The following is a 15,724-nucleotide window of genomic DNA, read 5'->3' as shown; positions in this document are numbered from 1 at the left end:
GAGCCGTTTGGACAAAAGGGGGAGAGGTCTGGATGGCTCTGTACGTTGGAAAACCATCCACACCCCCCGAGGAAAAGGAGTTTGTTTAATCCCTGGAAAAGCCTTTGCAAGAGGGTAGATGCATCTGCTACAAATGCCTCAACAGTCCTCAGGAATTAAAAAAGTGATACAGTTAGATGTAAATAATGAAAACACTCATTAATGGCCACTGTTTTCATTTTGAGGAGAGATGGCAAGCAACCGTACAAATCCCCTTTGTTTTGGTTTTTTGTTTGTTTGTTTTCACGACCTCACTGCCCATTGAGGAGACAAGTTGGGACACACCCACCTGATGAAAAGTGACATTTATGAACTCAGTCGTTTATGAATTCATTGTGTGTTAAATTGTCGAGTGTCTCCTTTGCTAGCCTCTCAGCATCAGTTTGTGCCTCTCGCGAAAATATCGCTTTTCCAGGTGGAAGTTTGGCGTTGACGTTAAGGAACTAGCTCAGCGTTTGTTTTCCGTCAAACATACACAATATTCAAAGAGCCCAATAAGTCGTTTGACATTACTTACCGCTATGTTGAAGACATCTTTCCATTCATTGTGGACTCTTCTATCAAGCTGAAACAAAAATATCCAATGAGATGTACATTAAAGAAAGTTTTTGGCAAGTATCCCACTGTTGCAGCCCTTGATTAGCCAAACTTATTTTGTTGCCGGATGTGACGCACATCGTTGATTGTCGTATTGGAGGCTGGGACCGTAAAAATGTGAAGTTTTTTAATAGGTTCCTCCTCTTGAAACAATGTACCCGGAGTCCATCATAATAATTGTAGTATTTAGTATTTTCTGCATCATACAAAAAAGCATAGAGAAATTTCATCAGGAGACTACCATCATTATTTGGCTGGAGAAAATAGTTACCACACTGGAAATGGGTTAACAGCTCTTTTTTATTATTGTGCAGCACACTATTTTTCCTTTTAATAGGGTAAAAACAAAAGTCTCCAAGCAATCTAGAAATGTCTTCATAGTAGTGGCAAGTGTTGTCAAAACAGCCACAAGGGTTTTTAAAGTTTGGGTTCTTTTGGAAAAATAGAACCTGGACTTGTAACTTTAACTTAATCATCAATGCCAAAGTCTTAATTGTAAAAAATGATGTTTTATGAGTGCCATAAAGCAGGGCTTTATGCTCACAAAGGACATCAGGGGGTAGACTGTACTTTTGTGAACACCAGGTTAGATTTTTCACTGGTATTTGGCTCACTGGGCCTGTGTTGTTGTTCACTGTTTCAACTTCAATGAAGCTCCATCCATCCATTTCCTACTGATGGCAAAGTAAATTCAAAATTGTACTTGTACCAAAGCGTAACCTCAATAATGCTTCTGGCTATGTCGTTTGTCCTTGACATTGAATTCAGCTGTTGTAAAATATCTTAGATTTGTATGACAGCAATACTCTAGAGAACAGATTCATACTTAATAACGTTGTAGAAGTTATTACAGGTCATGGTGTATGCACAAAAATAATAGGCCTACTGACTAATCCCAAGTCAAGGTCCACTTACCGGCTTTTTCTTGGGCTTTCAACCATATGACATTGTCTTCATCAGCGCATGGAGTTTGCTCAGTTGCCATGGAGACAGAGCTGTTGACATGCAAGCTCAGCAGCTGTTCAGATTTCATTTCCTGCACTGTATCATACCTTGAATTTTATTAAGGTATGTTGGTAAACAGAGAGTTTAGAGAAGTTTGTTTACATAATGTTTACATAAGCGAGATAGAAGCTAAACTGTAAACACAGTGTTTTCTCAAGATTAAATAAAATAGATGGCCCCACAGGCCGGCCATTACTGAAGAGCCTGCACAGCACTATTCGACTAATGCACCTGAAGGCAGGAATGAGAAAACAAAGGTCTGATCAGTTTCAATATTGGACTTTAATTGTGAGTAAAACCACAACACCACCACTCCTCACTAAAAGGCCTCTGCTGGTCCTCTGGGATCAGGTGAGTTATTGTCATTCTGTTGTCCATAAGTTGCTTCAGGATATCCATAGAGTCAATGTATTCAATGTAGATCACCACTGTCATTGGCATTCCTGACAATGTGCCTGACGGCTGATGAACCTGAAGTTCAGATCCTCCCCTCTTCCTCCCTCTGTCTCCTTCTCTGTTGTTGGAGTAATCATTTAAATATAAAAGTGGATGCTCTTCTTCCTTCCAGGCATAAATTGGACTAGAATTTTAACATTTCCCATTATATGAGTAATAAGCACTTATTAACATCTGACACATGAAACTCCTCAGGCTCTTTTTTTTGTCATCGTCAGTTGCATATGGTAGGATGAGCTAATTTTAAGGTAATTTGTACCGCATTTGACCCCTACATTTTTGCAGCTAAGCCATTTCCCACTGCAGCCCTAATTGAGACTGGTTGTCTGTAATTTACAGAACCAAGGGGGGAAAAGAAGACAGAACTGTTGAATTAGCCTTTTTATTTTGTGATCCAAGAGCATTTCCTCTGAGAGTGGGTAAATCTGTGAAGCATTTTGTGGGCTTTATCACTGACAAAAGGACAGTTTGTAGTCAGAAAGAGGGACTTTGTGATGGCTCAGCATCTGTGGATAATGAGGCTTGAACCTTGTGCGTTTTATAACTCAGTGTACTACAACATCCACTCAGTGGTCGCTTTATTAGGTACACCTGTCCCATCTAATTTAACCCAGTACAACTGCTGTTGCTGTTATAGAGGTGTTAATTCAATCATATGTTTTAACTCTGAGGTCATAATTAGTGGTGGTGTTTCTAGTATTCTGCCCCAGAATGAATGTAAATAGAGACAAAAAATTGGAAACACCTCTAAATATAATGCACCATCATCATCAAGACCTCAACAATAAACATTTAATAGAAGTTTCACATTTCCAACTTTTTAAAAGTAAAATTTATGCCAGAGCTGTCATACTGGATTGTATTACATTGTACAAATTCACCCAATAAAGTGGCAACTCAGTGTATATGTTGCACAGCCCCTGCAAATAGGCATATCGTTAATGACATTTTAGATAAATTTTAGCTTATGGAATATTTCTATGCTTATGCTGATCCTAGCAAAAATAAAATACCAACCGCTGCCTTTTTAAAACAACTTAATAGACACATCAAGTCAGTATTTCTCAAAAGGCCAAGTTATACATGAGTCCATTCGTTGAGCTTGCATGAAACTGCGCCGGCCGCTGACAGCCCAGTTTATCACCAGGATGGATGAGTAAGGCAATACAGTCTCACCACAACCAACAGGCAAGGTTGAAATCAAAGCACAGACATTTTTCGCTGAAAATAAATGGTTTATTCAGGTAAATGGCTCCTACAAAAGGCCATTTCTTGTATACTTTGCATTCGCTCTTAGTACTGCTGAAACTAACTGCTGTTGTCTGGGTGCAGGATACGATTTCACAGCAGAAATGTCATTCATGTTGACTGGTGGCTCTTCATAATGCAGCACTAGCACCACACACACACACACACACACACACACACACACACACACACACACACACAGCATCCTCATCAGCTCAGTCTTAGACAGTCATCTGCACATACTGGTACACTGTTTATTCGTGTACCAACATAATTTATAAGCACAGAGAGGGAAATCTGGCACTGCATGTGAAGTTGTTTGCATGTGGTTAATAAGGATGCATCCTCTCAGCTGGGCTTTGTTATCAGACTGACTCACGGTTTATCAGTTGGGAGGCAATTCCACAAACAGAATACATTAGGGAATAGAAGCAATGATTTTGTGCCCTCGTTTCTACTTTTAATTGGCAGTGATAATGATCAGAGGAGAGATGTACTGTAAGAAAGTATTTTGCTCTAGAGGACAAGGCCAGTCTATTTACAGTCCCTGACAATTAGGATTCATACAATCACATAATGACCACTAAGTTTCTTTTAAGGTATGCAGGACATGCCTAGAACATCTGACTGTCTTTAAAACGTTTTCTGCAGAGGGTCACAGATTGTAATATATCCTGTGATCCATAACCACACCTACTCTTGTATTCAAAAATTCAATTCTGTCCCAAACCGCTCTGATGTTTTATTCATCAAACGAGATGCCAATGAAAAAGTCCATCTCTGTGTTCTGCTCATTCCAATACATCAAACAGCCGGCAGAGATGTATCAGCCCATGCCAGTGTGTCTGGATTAATAATGTCACCATGCCCGCTATTTGTTTCCTTAAGCACTGCCGCAAAGCATTCCCTGATGTTGGGAATCATGGCCCGGCAGGACACTTGATGTCAAGCCATAAATATCAGGAATGGCTTTTTGGGATGCAGTTCTAACCCTGCAGTGCACGGTGTCGGAGATATACAAGTCCTGACAAAGCGTAATGTAGACAGGGACCCCGCTGTAACCCTCCATGAATTCTTGGTCACTTGACAAGATGTGACACCGGCACCTCAGTGCTGATGACTCTGGATGACTCCCTTCTTAGTGGATGAGTTGTTGAAGCTGCAGTGGTGGAAGAAGCACTCAGATTCTTAAGTAAACGCAGCATTATCACAATGTAAACATCCTGAATTCAAAATCTTATTAAGGTAAAAGTGCTATCAGCAAAATGCACTAATTTTGAAGAATGGCCCCTGTCAGCATATTTATCATCATGTTGAAATTGGTTTGGGTGGAACTAATCATATCTAATATGCTGTATATTGTGTTTTATTGGCTGATCTGTGTGAAATCTGAATGGGCAAAGTAACTAACTGTAAATAAATGCATAGATGTAAAAATGCAAGTATCTCAACACTGTACATCCGTACAACACTTGAGCAAATGTACTCACACCGTTACTTTCTACCACTGACTTTAGACATTACTACTGCTGTATGTGCACTACTTTGCTAATTGCTTGTATATTTCTCTTGAAAAGTTCTGGATCTGAACCGGCATGTTACATCTGTCCTCAACATAAATAGAAGGCAGCTTAGATCAGCCATCAGTGCAAATAGTATCAGTGGAACAATAAGCTCAGCATTATTGCCTTGCTGCAGTTATATTTGTCTGTTCCTTTTATAGACAAGACAAACAGCAAACTGCTGTGTGTACGCAGGCCCCCTCGAGTGACCCATCTCCACCAGATTCATAATCAAAACGTTTCTTGTTGTGTAACAAAATATTTTCAAAGCACATTAGGCGACGCTGGAAATCAAAACGTTGGCTTGTGAGGAACATTGATTGCAGTGGCTCAGGGTTTTTATTGCCCAAACACAACAATTAGCCATACATTAGAGGGGGTATATGGGCCATGTAAATGAGAGTGAACGTAATAGCAAACACACCATTAAGCTGATGGAATGGGGCCACAGAAAGCCTGACTCCCTCCCCAGCACAGCGATTAAACATGCCAGTGTGTTCTCAGTGTTCTAACCATTCCTACAGTGATTAAAAGTGAAAAAGTAGAAGCTTGTTCAGTGATGACAGCACTTGTTGGGGGCTAAGTAATTTTATGACTACACAGTGCCATCTGCTGCTACATTTTTATATTGCAAGTGGAGCCTTGAGCCCTTTCTCCCTTTGGACTCTTTCCCAATCATTAAAACTGATTATATTTTGTACTGACTGTGCAGATATTCCCCACTGTGCATCACTAAAATCAGTCACAAAAATTGCCAAATAACCACCACACCCTCCGTTCCACCACGCTTTTAGAGGTGACTGAGGGTCAGACTGCTCCAATATTCAAAACAAACAGCATCATTATATGCAAAGGGCAGCCACTCTGAACAATAAAGAGTGATCAAGAGAAAATAAACAGAAGAGCCCTTATGCAAACACATCCAATTTAACCGGCTCCACCGCGATGAGAGCCCAGTTGACAGACAAATGAGACACGGTGATATAACTACAGGAAAAATAAAACTAAATAAACACTCGGGCCGATCCACTTGAAAAGCTTTCAGGCTTATTTCACACACCATATGCAAATTTGCAGCACTGAGGAAGGCTATTAAATATTTGGCACGAGTTTGTTGTGTGTTTATTCAACTATTTTTAAAAAGAAAAGAACCTGTAAAGTCAGAGTCACTTACAGTATGCACTGGCTTTTCCCCCATTTGTTACACAAGATTCTGTTAGCAGCTTCAGATTTATTCACAAGAGCAGCTACGTCACAACATTTCTTACAGCAAAAAGAGCTGAACAGAGTTGAACATAATAGATAAGATATACAGACAAGAGAGTTGCAATTATCTTCTCATGTAACTTGGCAAGAAAGCAGGAAAATGGAGAGATTCAAGACACTGGTCCAATCTGCAGATCAAAAATAAATCATTTTAGGAAAAATGATGGTATATTAGAGCTTAAAAATCATGTTTATGTTACATTCAGATGAGTCCCGTAATGTTACTACTATACTGCACCCTATGGACCAGATAATACACTGTGTTTACCATCAACATGCAGACTGTTTCGCATTAGTGATATTAAAAACTCCCTGGATGGGAGAAACTCTTCATTGTCAAGCAGCAGTTAGCTATTGTTTGCTTGTTATGCTGGTGATCTGGGCGATTTAAGCTTATTTTACTGTGTTCTTACTGTTAATTCCTCTGGATGAGTATCAGCTAAATGTCTACCAATGCAAACACAAAGAGGATATTCCAGCCAACAACAATTCTGGTAATTGGGAGTCTCAAATTAGACTCTTCAGATGTAAAATTAACTTGGCCACCCAGAGGCTCTGCTAGAAAATGATAGAATGCAACAACTGCCAACAATTAAAACAAGTGAATATTATAAATAGAGCATATCCATTCCAAAAATATTACAGAGCAAATGCGGTTGTTGAGGCCAAGCCGGTTAAGGAGCACATGAGTCATTGTGATTTTCCATTCAACAGAAATAGAAAGGGAATAAATAAAAAATTTCAGCCAGAGCAGCCGCAGCTCTCTCTCCCTGGATATCGCACATCCTCCACGCAAACGTCACCACTGCCAAACTGAGTAATACCATTACACATTAACAAGGCAGGCAGTTCACCCCGAGTTTATTAGACTCAACAAAGTATCCAATTATAAATTGCCTCCCAGACATACAAACCCAACTCATCCCTCCTACATTTTACTTTTGGGACTCGTTCTGTGGTGTCTGTTTTCAGAGCACTGAATGCTGGATGATTTTATTGTAATTACAATGTGCAGCACTCACTCTCCCTTCTGGCCAGAAAAGGTTATTACAGGTTCACACAGCTGTGTTGATCCTGCAGGGAAGTTATCTTTGTGTGTTGTCCCCTTCCTTATACATTCTTACACAACAGCTCAAGGATACTTTGTGGTGGTAAGATACCTGCTGGTGTGCTGTGCTGGAAAGTAACTAAGTACATTTACTCAAGTATAATTGTTGGTACTTGGCCATAATAATATCAATGGATGAATTTATATTCCTGCTACACCACATTTGGAGTTAAATATGGCACTTTTTACTTCACTTCAAATTGCAATGGTCAGTACTGTTATACTGGAAATTAAACAGATAAAAACAGGTATATTTAGCTCCATCTTAGCCAGCTACATCACCACAGTTGTTTATCTGTAGTAGCTACTTAGCAGATTCAGATTTTACATAGAAAAAATAATAATTTTAAAGTATGTAAAGTCTTTAAACTAGCTCCACCTTCAACAGTTAACATAAAAGTCTACTTACACATTATCACAATAGTACACTTTGATGAGCTTAAGAGGTGCTTGTTCTTGGATTTTGTTACTATTACACAGAGCCAGGCAGCTGTTTCCCCCTGTTTACAGTCTTTATGCTGAGCTACGCTAACCGGCTGCAAGTGGTAGCTTCTTATTTACCATACAACCATGAGAGTGATACCAGTCTTCACCTCAAAGACCGCAAATTTCCTAAAATGCTGCACTGTTCCTTTACATCTGAATCTCCTCAGAACTGAAAGATGCATTTAGAACAAGTTTTTCCCTCTCTTTTTGGGTCTAAATAAACTGAAAACTAAAGAAAAGTCTTTCAGAAATCATGATACATGGACACAGCAGCGCTATAAAGTAAAACTTTAATTTGGTATATAGTTTCTGATGTAGTTAATCTCTGGTTGTTAGTTTTCACTGGTCATTACAGGAATGGAATGCTGAAAGCTAAAGATTAATAAACAAGAAAGTGCACACTTTATCATTATCTTTCAGATTCGGATTTGTACATCATTATAATAAATTTCTAACACATTTTTTTAAATTCATATATACTGTATTTCCAGTCATGTGTATATAAAATAAAACAAATCTTTTAATTATTGCAAAATTAAAATTTGCAAACTGCAAGTAATTGACTTACACATAAATTCAACAAACACGAAGATAAACGGCACAAAATATGTGTAAAAGGGAAATATAATCCACTCCATCGTTGAGTCACAGCACAGCCTTTGCCAGAATTTAAAATCCCAGCTTCTTTGCCTTAGGACTTTAAAAACAGAAACCCCATCCATTTATAAGGCCCATCATGAAGTACATTCCTTTTCCCTGGGATGTGTCACCTGATTGCCACAAATGAAGTGTACACTACATTAAAGCCACTTATTGCTCTCTATCAGTGTTTCGAGATAAAGGTACTGATTTGTTAAAGTGCTCGGTGTGTGGTGAAAGTGGCGGAGCACGACAGAAGCCGGGGTTAGGCAAATTCGGAGAACGATGAGGTAAATGAGGGAGCGGTGGAGTAATGACACTACAAGGTCATTATGTTGATGACGTGCATGTGCGTCACACTGTGATTACAGCCTTTTATAATTGACAGTATTTGTCTAATGTTCATCCGCAAGCAACTATTAGTCCTGCACTGCCAGGCTGGTCCAATCTTACAGTACTTAAAGGACCATGCCAATGTTTTTGCATATTTTAGTCCATGTTGTACAAATTATGAAATACCAAATGAACGCTGAGCATTTATTTCAAAGCACACTATAGTTTAAAGTTTATAGTTTAAAATATTGGATCTGTGTTTTTTTCAACCTCTGAGACAACCTCTATTTGAATCTGGATCTGAAGCAAGTTTAGTCTTTATAGAGATATGTTATGTTGCAGGAAATGACAGGAAGCTATTGGCTGCCTGGATTGTAGGGAAAAAACACAAATCTAAAAGATGCAAAAACACCAGTGTGACCTTAAAGTAAGGAGTTATTTACCAGCTTGTGTGGCTGATTGTAATCGATGCCCTCCTTTACTTTTCCCAGTGGAACAATTTATCTTTAGTAGCAATGAATTTGAGCATGAAACTTGAGAGCAGTAGTTGTAAAATTCAGCTTGTTTCTACTATGTGAAGCCAGAACCTGAACTCCACAGTACAAACTTTGGGTTACAGGTAAACATGAGATGGGGGGAAAAAAAACAATGAAGCCTAAAACCTCTGTATCTCTGACGGAGTACTATAATCTACATGACTCCCAATAAAGTACTCACGCAATAAAAAAGGGACTCAGATATCCCTGTAAAGCCAAAAAAGGTCTTTGTACAAAAAAGCAGCTGAACAAGTAAAGCACATGAAGCATTTTTAAGCGCACAGAAGAACAAAGCATCACAAAGCTGAAGTGAATGCTGGTGAGGCAACAGTGTTGACATTGCAATTTAGTCCAACACATTCAATGAAAAACAACTGCCACGACTTAAAAACGATTCACCATTGAAAGAAAATAAAAAATCCAGTGTGGCAATTTTAAATTGAGAACAGAAAGCATTCATTTGAAAAAATAAGCAAAGAAGACACAAGTGATTTAAATGTAAAGACATTTGTTTGCTTTGTAAGTTGTGGAACAAAACAAAGGCAAAATGATGTGTATGACATTTGAATATATGAGTAGAAAAAAATAGGTTCTTCTACAGGCTGTATGGCTTCAGATTAAGGTGCACCAAACATTTCCCTCCAAGGAGTGTGAGAATGTTTGTGCAAAAAGATGCATTTGGTGTAAAAAGGAAAAGTATGAAAATAGCATTTCTTTTCTTTCTGAGAAAGAAAGTCTTTGGAATAAAATCATTGGGGATATGGTGTCTGTGTTTGCGGATTGTTTTTATTTTAAGTGGAGGATTTTGGTTTCCCTCTATTTGATCATGTCCCCATGTATCCATTTTGATATGAAAAATAAAACTCCCTTGCAGAGTATGCATATTTTTTCAGGGAATTACTCCACTTTGCATTCACATATCTACACACATTCATAAGTGGGACTATGTCTAGAGATGCATTACTGGCTGTAACCTTCCTGAAACCTACTTAAAAGTCTCTACAGAATGAGAGAGTAACAAAATGAAGGCCAAATCACTTAGCATGGGGAAAGATGATATAGAAAATTTCCATTTTCTGTGAAAGCATCCAGTCAGACAGAGAGAGTTCTCTGGGATTCTGCAGCTGGAGTTTATACACCATTTTAGAACCTTGTAAATGTAACGCTGCGCATAAATGTCACTGTCCTTTAAGCAACAATAAAAGGAGGATCTGAGGATGGGAAGAATGACCACCTGTCATTTGCCGTAGTCATTCCAGGGTTTTTAACAACCCTCCTTTCTTTGACCTCATCCCTGTTGACATTTCCAGCACACTTCTCCCACTCCGACACTTGGACATTTTCCGAAAGGAAATTCAATTTGGTCGAGATGGAGGGGGGGAAATGAGATGCTTTAAGGTCTGGCCCTCCCATCTCTCAGCTGCAATTATCCTTTTTGAAATTGGGAAGCAGGAAAAGTGTTGAAGGCAAGAAAGGGACCGAACACACTTGCCTACAGTGCACGTTTCGCATACATACACCCAGATTTACATAAGTGTATGTGAGCACGGACAAAATATCCTAATACCCTTGCTACAGTAACCATAGCAAGCCATTTAAAAAAAGACAATTTGAGGGAAATGAAGGAGCCTGTCAGGTTCTTCTGCTTTTTCCCTTCAGCTGTAATGTGAGCCTTCTGAATGTAAGAGGATCAGGAAGGATTCAATGGTCACTAACACTTAGAAAACAGCCAGAAAAGTGGAACAGTGACTCACTGGAGCTACTTCAGTCAGCTAGGGTTTCAAAGCAGAAGTTTGCTCTTTAGATGCCCTCTATGGAGAGACTACACTCTTTTTGTAGTGATGTCAAGAGATAATAAACATGGTGAAAGAAATACTCATGGGTTTAAAATCTAATTGTTATTGGCTGTGGCACTAGGCTGCTGTTTTGCCTGAATGTAGAAAAAATGAAATGTTGCCTGTGTCTCTGACAAAAGTTAAATGCAAATGTATGTCATACTCCAATTCAATGAGCAGCTGTATAAAAAAGACATGCAATGTATTTTACACTTACTATCATACACACTGTACAAGAGAATGAGTTACGGTACCAACATAATTCTAGACTACGCTGCCGTGCCTGCAGGTAACTTTTGAGTCTTGCTCAGATGTGCAAAGATTCTAGTGAACTGTTTTTTATAACCGTATGTCTTAATGCCCGTATTTGATTTTAGCTTTGACTTTAGCATTGGTTTCCTTCAGTGTTTTGCATGTTTACAAGATTACAAGACTTCAGTTTTAAAGGGTATTCATAAATATAGGATATTATAATTAATTTACATATTTAACATGTCTATACTGCATAGAATTACTTTTTTGCCACAACATGCCTACAGTCTTAGATTTCAAGAAGGTTAGATGGTGTGGATGGATTCCTGTACAAACTAACCTTCACTTATCATGTCCTGCAATGAAGGACACAGATGCTTTTTATAAAGGCCAGTAAAAAACTAGAGAATGCAAAAAGGCATGTAAAAGATAGTGAGTATGGAGCATTTAGATGTGATACATTAAAATCAGCTCTTGTGGTCTAAAAGTTTAAAATAGGCGGATTGTGAAGGTGATGAGTGTCATTACAACTTTATTAAGAGAGAAATCTACTCTAACATCTCCACACCTGCTTAACGGAGTTTTAAAGGGTGTTCTAAACCGAGGTAAAACATAAAACATCTACACAGAAACACGACATGACGACATGTGATTTAACTGCAGAAGATTTGGATGGGGAATCAAGCATGATGGCTGACATCACAACATCTGTGCCGCATCACTGAATGTCTCACAACATTTCCTAACGCTCAGCTTCGCTCCACACTTGTAGGTCAAAACTATTTTATACAGCACTGAGGAATTTTTCAAGTCTACATAAATTCCCTCCACAGCCGTAGGACAAGGCTGCAAGTCTGTAAGCGTGACCATGAAGAACTGTGGGTCTTTTACACAGTGGTTTGCACAGTGACTAAATACATCCAGCTTTAACCTACATCCAACGAACACTGGAACAAACTCTGATTACAAACAGATGTTAGTCCCTCCTGAAATTAAAATGCTTTTTAAAAAACGACAAAGAGATAAAAACGCACCAAGTGAAAAATTTGATGTAAAATAAGGCAAAAATATTTTCAACTAGCTACACTAAAAGTTTGGATATCCAGCAATTTCAAGTGAAAGAATTAAAGAACTCAAGTGCTATGTGTGAAAGTGAAAACTGGACTGAAGTGGTTTGCTTTGTTGATTAGGACTAGAGAACCAGCATATCTCAGAGAATTTAGCTCTAAAGACAGAAAAGTTGCAAAATCACAAACAAAACTAGAATACTATGCAATCATTAAGAAAGAAAAATCATCTGTCACTAAAGTAAAAACAACACTGCCTGACACTAGAACAGTCCAGACCTTTGGTAATGCATAGTTCTTTCCTGAATGTATCGATCATAAACTCCACCAACTCTCAGATAGCAGCGACTGCTGTTCAAATCCTGTCTACAAAAATAAAGAGCAATGACAATAACAAACTAATGGCTCTTTTTTTTTCTTCTCAGGCAATCTCTGTTTGCTTTTAGTTTCTGGTTTGTACAGCATTAGCAGTTTTGGCTTGTCTGGTTTCTGAACCAAAAAGATCATTTGGAGCAGAGCAGTGAAGCAGCCCTCTCTCCTCGGACCAGAGAGGGTGGGCATGCAGCCTGATCTCTCCTTATCCAGTCTGCCGTATTAAGGCAGGAAGGGTTCGTCCTCGTCCTCGTCTGCACTGGGACCAGGGTCGCTGAGACACCTCATCAGCCTCTGCTGATCTCTGGTTGTGTCTGCCTCGCCTGGCTTGTTAGATCCACTCGACCCCTGGGGAGGCTTCATCATCAGGCCCTGGTCCTCCTCCTGATTGGCCCGCCTGAACTCATCCATTACATTGACAGAGTCCGGAGACTGAGGGGAGGCCAGGTCTACCTGGATGACCGGCACGCTGTCAGACACTGGCTTCATGCTGTAGGCTTGGGGGTCTATAGGCAGCACAGGGACACAATACAAGCAAATTAGCTTTAACAGGGCTTTAAAAAGGGATCTAATATCATTCAGTCATTCCATCAGCGTGCAAGAACACATGGTGTAAAAGGAGAGGAAAATGTGAACAACAAACACTGAGGTCAACAAAACTATCACTGTACCATCACTGCACAAACTAGACAACAGCAGGCTTTCCAGATACTTCACAATACAACGAAAATAAAGCAAAGTGAGTTTCATTCATTTATAATGCAACACATGCTGGATTACTGTAACCTGAAAACAGCAAGACTTCCTTGGCTAAAATTAATCCTCTGAATTCCTCCTTGTCAATCATGGCATGACTTACCCTTGTTAGTGATGAATAATTAATGATATGTTAACAAGCAGGATAATTAAAGCATGCATGTTAGGACTGCTGCTGGGTTATCACAACTGAAAAATAAATCTTCTCTACACTGACTACATACCTGGACAGATTTTGTTCCCTTTCTGCTGCTGAGCAGGTTTGAAATCAGTATCTCTGCCTAAAATGAAACCACACACTGGTTTACATGCTGGCTGGCACATGCAAACATGTTTCCATTAGTGGGGAAATATCTCTTGCTGCAGCTGTGAAGAAAAGCAGTGCTTTGTACAGTGTTTACTGTTTTGTGAATGCTGTTTTGTGAGCCTCTGTCTGATCCCTGTGGGTCCAATCTAGGCATGGGCCAGTTACCGGTTTCAAGGTATACAGTGGTTTGAAAAAGTCAAGGTTACAAAACCACTGATATTTTCCATCATACCGTTCCTACGGTGTAAGCTGCCCCCCACCCCGGTTAAATTGACTTGTCAAAGACAAAGTTTATTTGGTTTTGTTTGTGTTAAAAAAAAAAAAAAAAAAACAGAAAAAAATCAATTCTTTATGTTCTGAGCTTGTTGAGCTGCAGGTTTAGGCTCCCGGAAGGGATTTTATATTATTTTATTATTTCAATTTAACAAACATCTTCACTAATGTTCCAAACATTCTGTGTTGTTTAAAAATAAAATAGATTATAATCAGGGAAAAAAAGTTTTTCTTACCAGGCATGTGAAAATAACTTATTTTAGAGCTTTAATTGTAATACCGCGAAACTGTGATATTTTTGTTTAAGGTTATCATACAATCAGAATCTCATACTGGCCCATGCCTCAATGTGAGAGATATTTTCTACCTGACAGAACGCACTACCCTATCACGATACCTGATAGAATGCGCTACCCTATTGTGATACCGAGTACCAGTTTCGAGGTAAACCGTGATTTGAAAAAGTCAAGATCTCAAACTGCTAATATTTTCCATCATACCGTTCCTGCGATATACCTGCGTAGTCTCATCACTGACATGGTGAATTTCTCCCCTTGTTTCAGGTGTTACCTGACAGTAAAATGATGGTAGATATTGAGTGTTTGCATTTGGCTGTGGCTAATACGAATGTGTTTACCTGAGGCCAGTCTGGCTCTACACATGGTCGGGGAGTCAGGAGGAGCAGCAGGCACCGTCAGGTAGTTATTCATCTCTTTTATCTAGGAAAACACCAAGACATTGTTTGTTTATGGAATGATTTAGCCTTTTATGTGTGATCAGTTATATCATGCAGCTTCCATAAACATTTGCTATCACTAATATACAAAGCTAAGATTATAGAAAAATGAGAAGAAATACATTTGGTGCCTCATTCCCTTGTTTGGGAAGTACCACTGCCAAACATAAACAGTTCAGTAATTCCCCATTAATCAATATCTTGGAGAAACTTCATTATAATTATGTGCTGTTTTGTTGGTCTCTGCAGAAATCCTCCTCTACAGTCTACAGTGGCTTCTAGCACATTTGATTTAACCAAAACAAGAGTCTATTTTCATTATGTAATTACAGGCTGATGAAATGGAGGTTTGTAGTAGGGCCACTCAACCGTGCAAATAAATCAGCCCCCATTTGCGTCGAGAAAATTAATTTAGGAGACTGAAGGTGGACTCTAATTAGAACACAAATCATAGTTTCAGCTGAATCACTTAGCTGCTGGTGGCCCGATATGAAACGAGAAAAGCTGCTCTTTATCTGTTGGTTTTATACCACATGCCTCTTTGTGTAATATAGCCTCTAAAAAAAACCTATAATCTAGACTGCATAACAGTTGCTGTGACAGACTGCTATGGTACCACCTGAAAGTTCTTAAAATTCTTTAATTTCTTCAGTGTCCTTCTAATCAACAAAATGTTTTGCATTGCCTTCACTGAGACTGATGATCATACCTTCTTCTCCAGCTCAATCATCTTTTGCTTCTTAATGAGTAAGTCACTAAATCCATCTTCATATGGATCAGCCACCAGAGTGTGTCTGTTGTAGGAGCGCAGCTGAGAAAGAAAAGACACAGTTTAAGGAACAATTTAATGG

The 15,724-nt window shown here is 39.0% G+C and overlaps 1 protein-coding gene across 2 annotated transcripts in view; it reads right to left on the bottom strand.

Moving 5' to 3' along the window:
- Positions 1-8,040: 8,040 nt before the first annotated feature.
- Positions 8,041-15,724, bottom strand: part of slc9a1a (solute carrier family 9 member A1a) — a 31,100-nt gene continuing 23,416 nt past the window's right edge. The window contains exons 10-13 of one of the 2 annotated variants that reach the window (XM_018700002.2): positions 15,583-15,684; positions 14,775-14,856; positions 13,782-13,838; positions 8,041-13,307 (exon numbers count right to left, since the gene is read on the bottom strand). In XM_018700002.2, coding sequence (XP_018555518.1) covers positions 13,024-13,307; positions 13,782-13,838; positions 14,775-14,856; positions 15,583-15,684 — 525 coding nt within the window. In that variant the 3' untranslated portion in view covers positions 8,041-13,023. The remainder of the gene's footprint in view (positions 13,308-13,781; positions 13,839-14,774; positions 14,857-15,582; positions 15,685-15,724) is intronic. The other variant, XM_018700003.2, reaches the window with a different exon arrangement.

Source organism: Lates calcarifer, linkage group LG15 (assembly GCF_001640805.2).
Source record: "Lates calcarifer isolate ASB-BC8 linkage group LG15, TLL_Latcal_v3, whole genome shotgun sequence".
Lineage (NCBI taxonomy): Eukaryota > Metazoa > Chordata > Actinopteri > Centropomidae > Lates > Lates calcarifer.
Note: the sequence above shows the minus strand (reverse complement) of the source record. Positions and strands in the feature narration are given on the sequence as shown.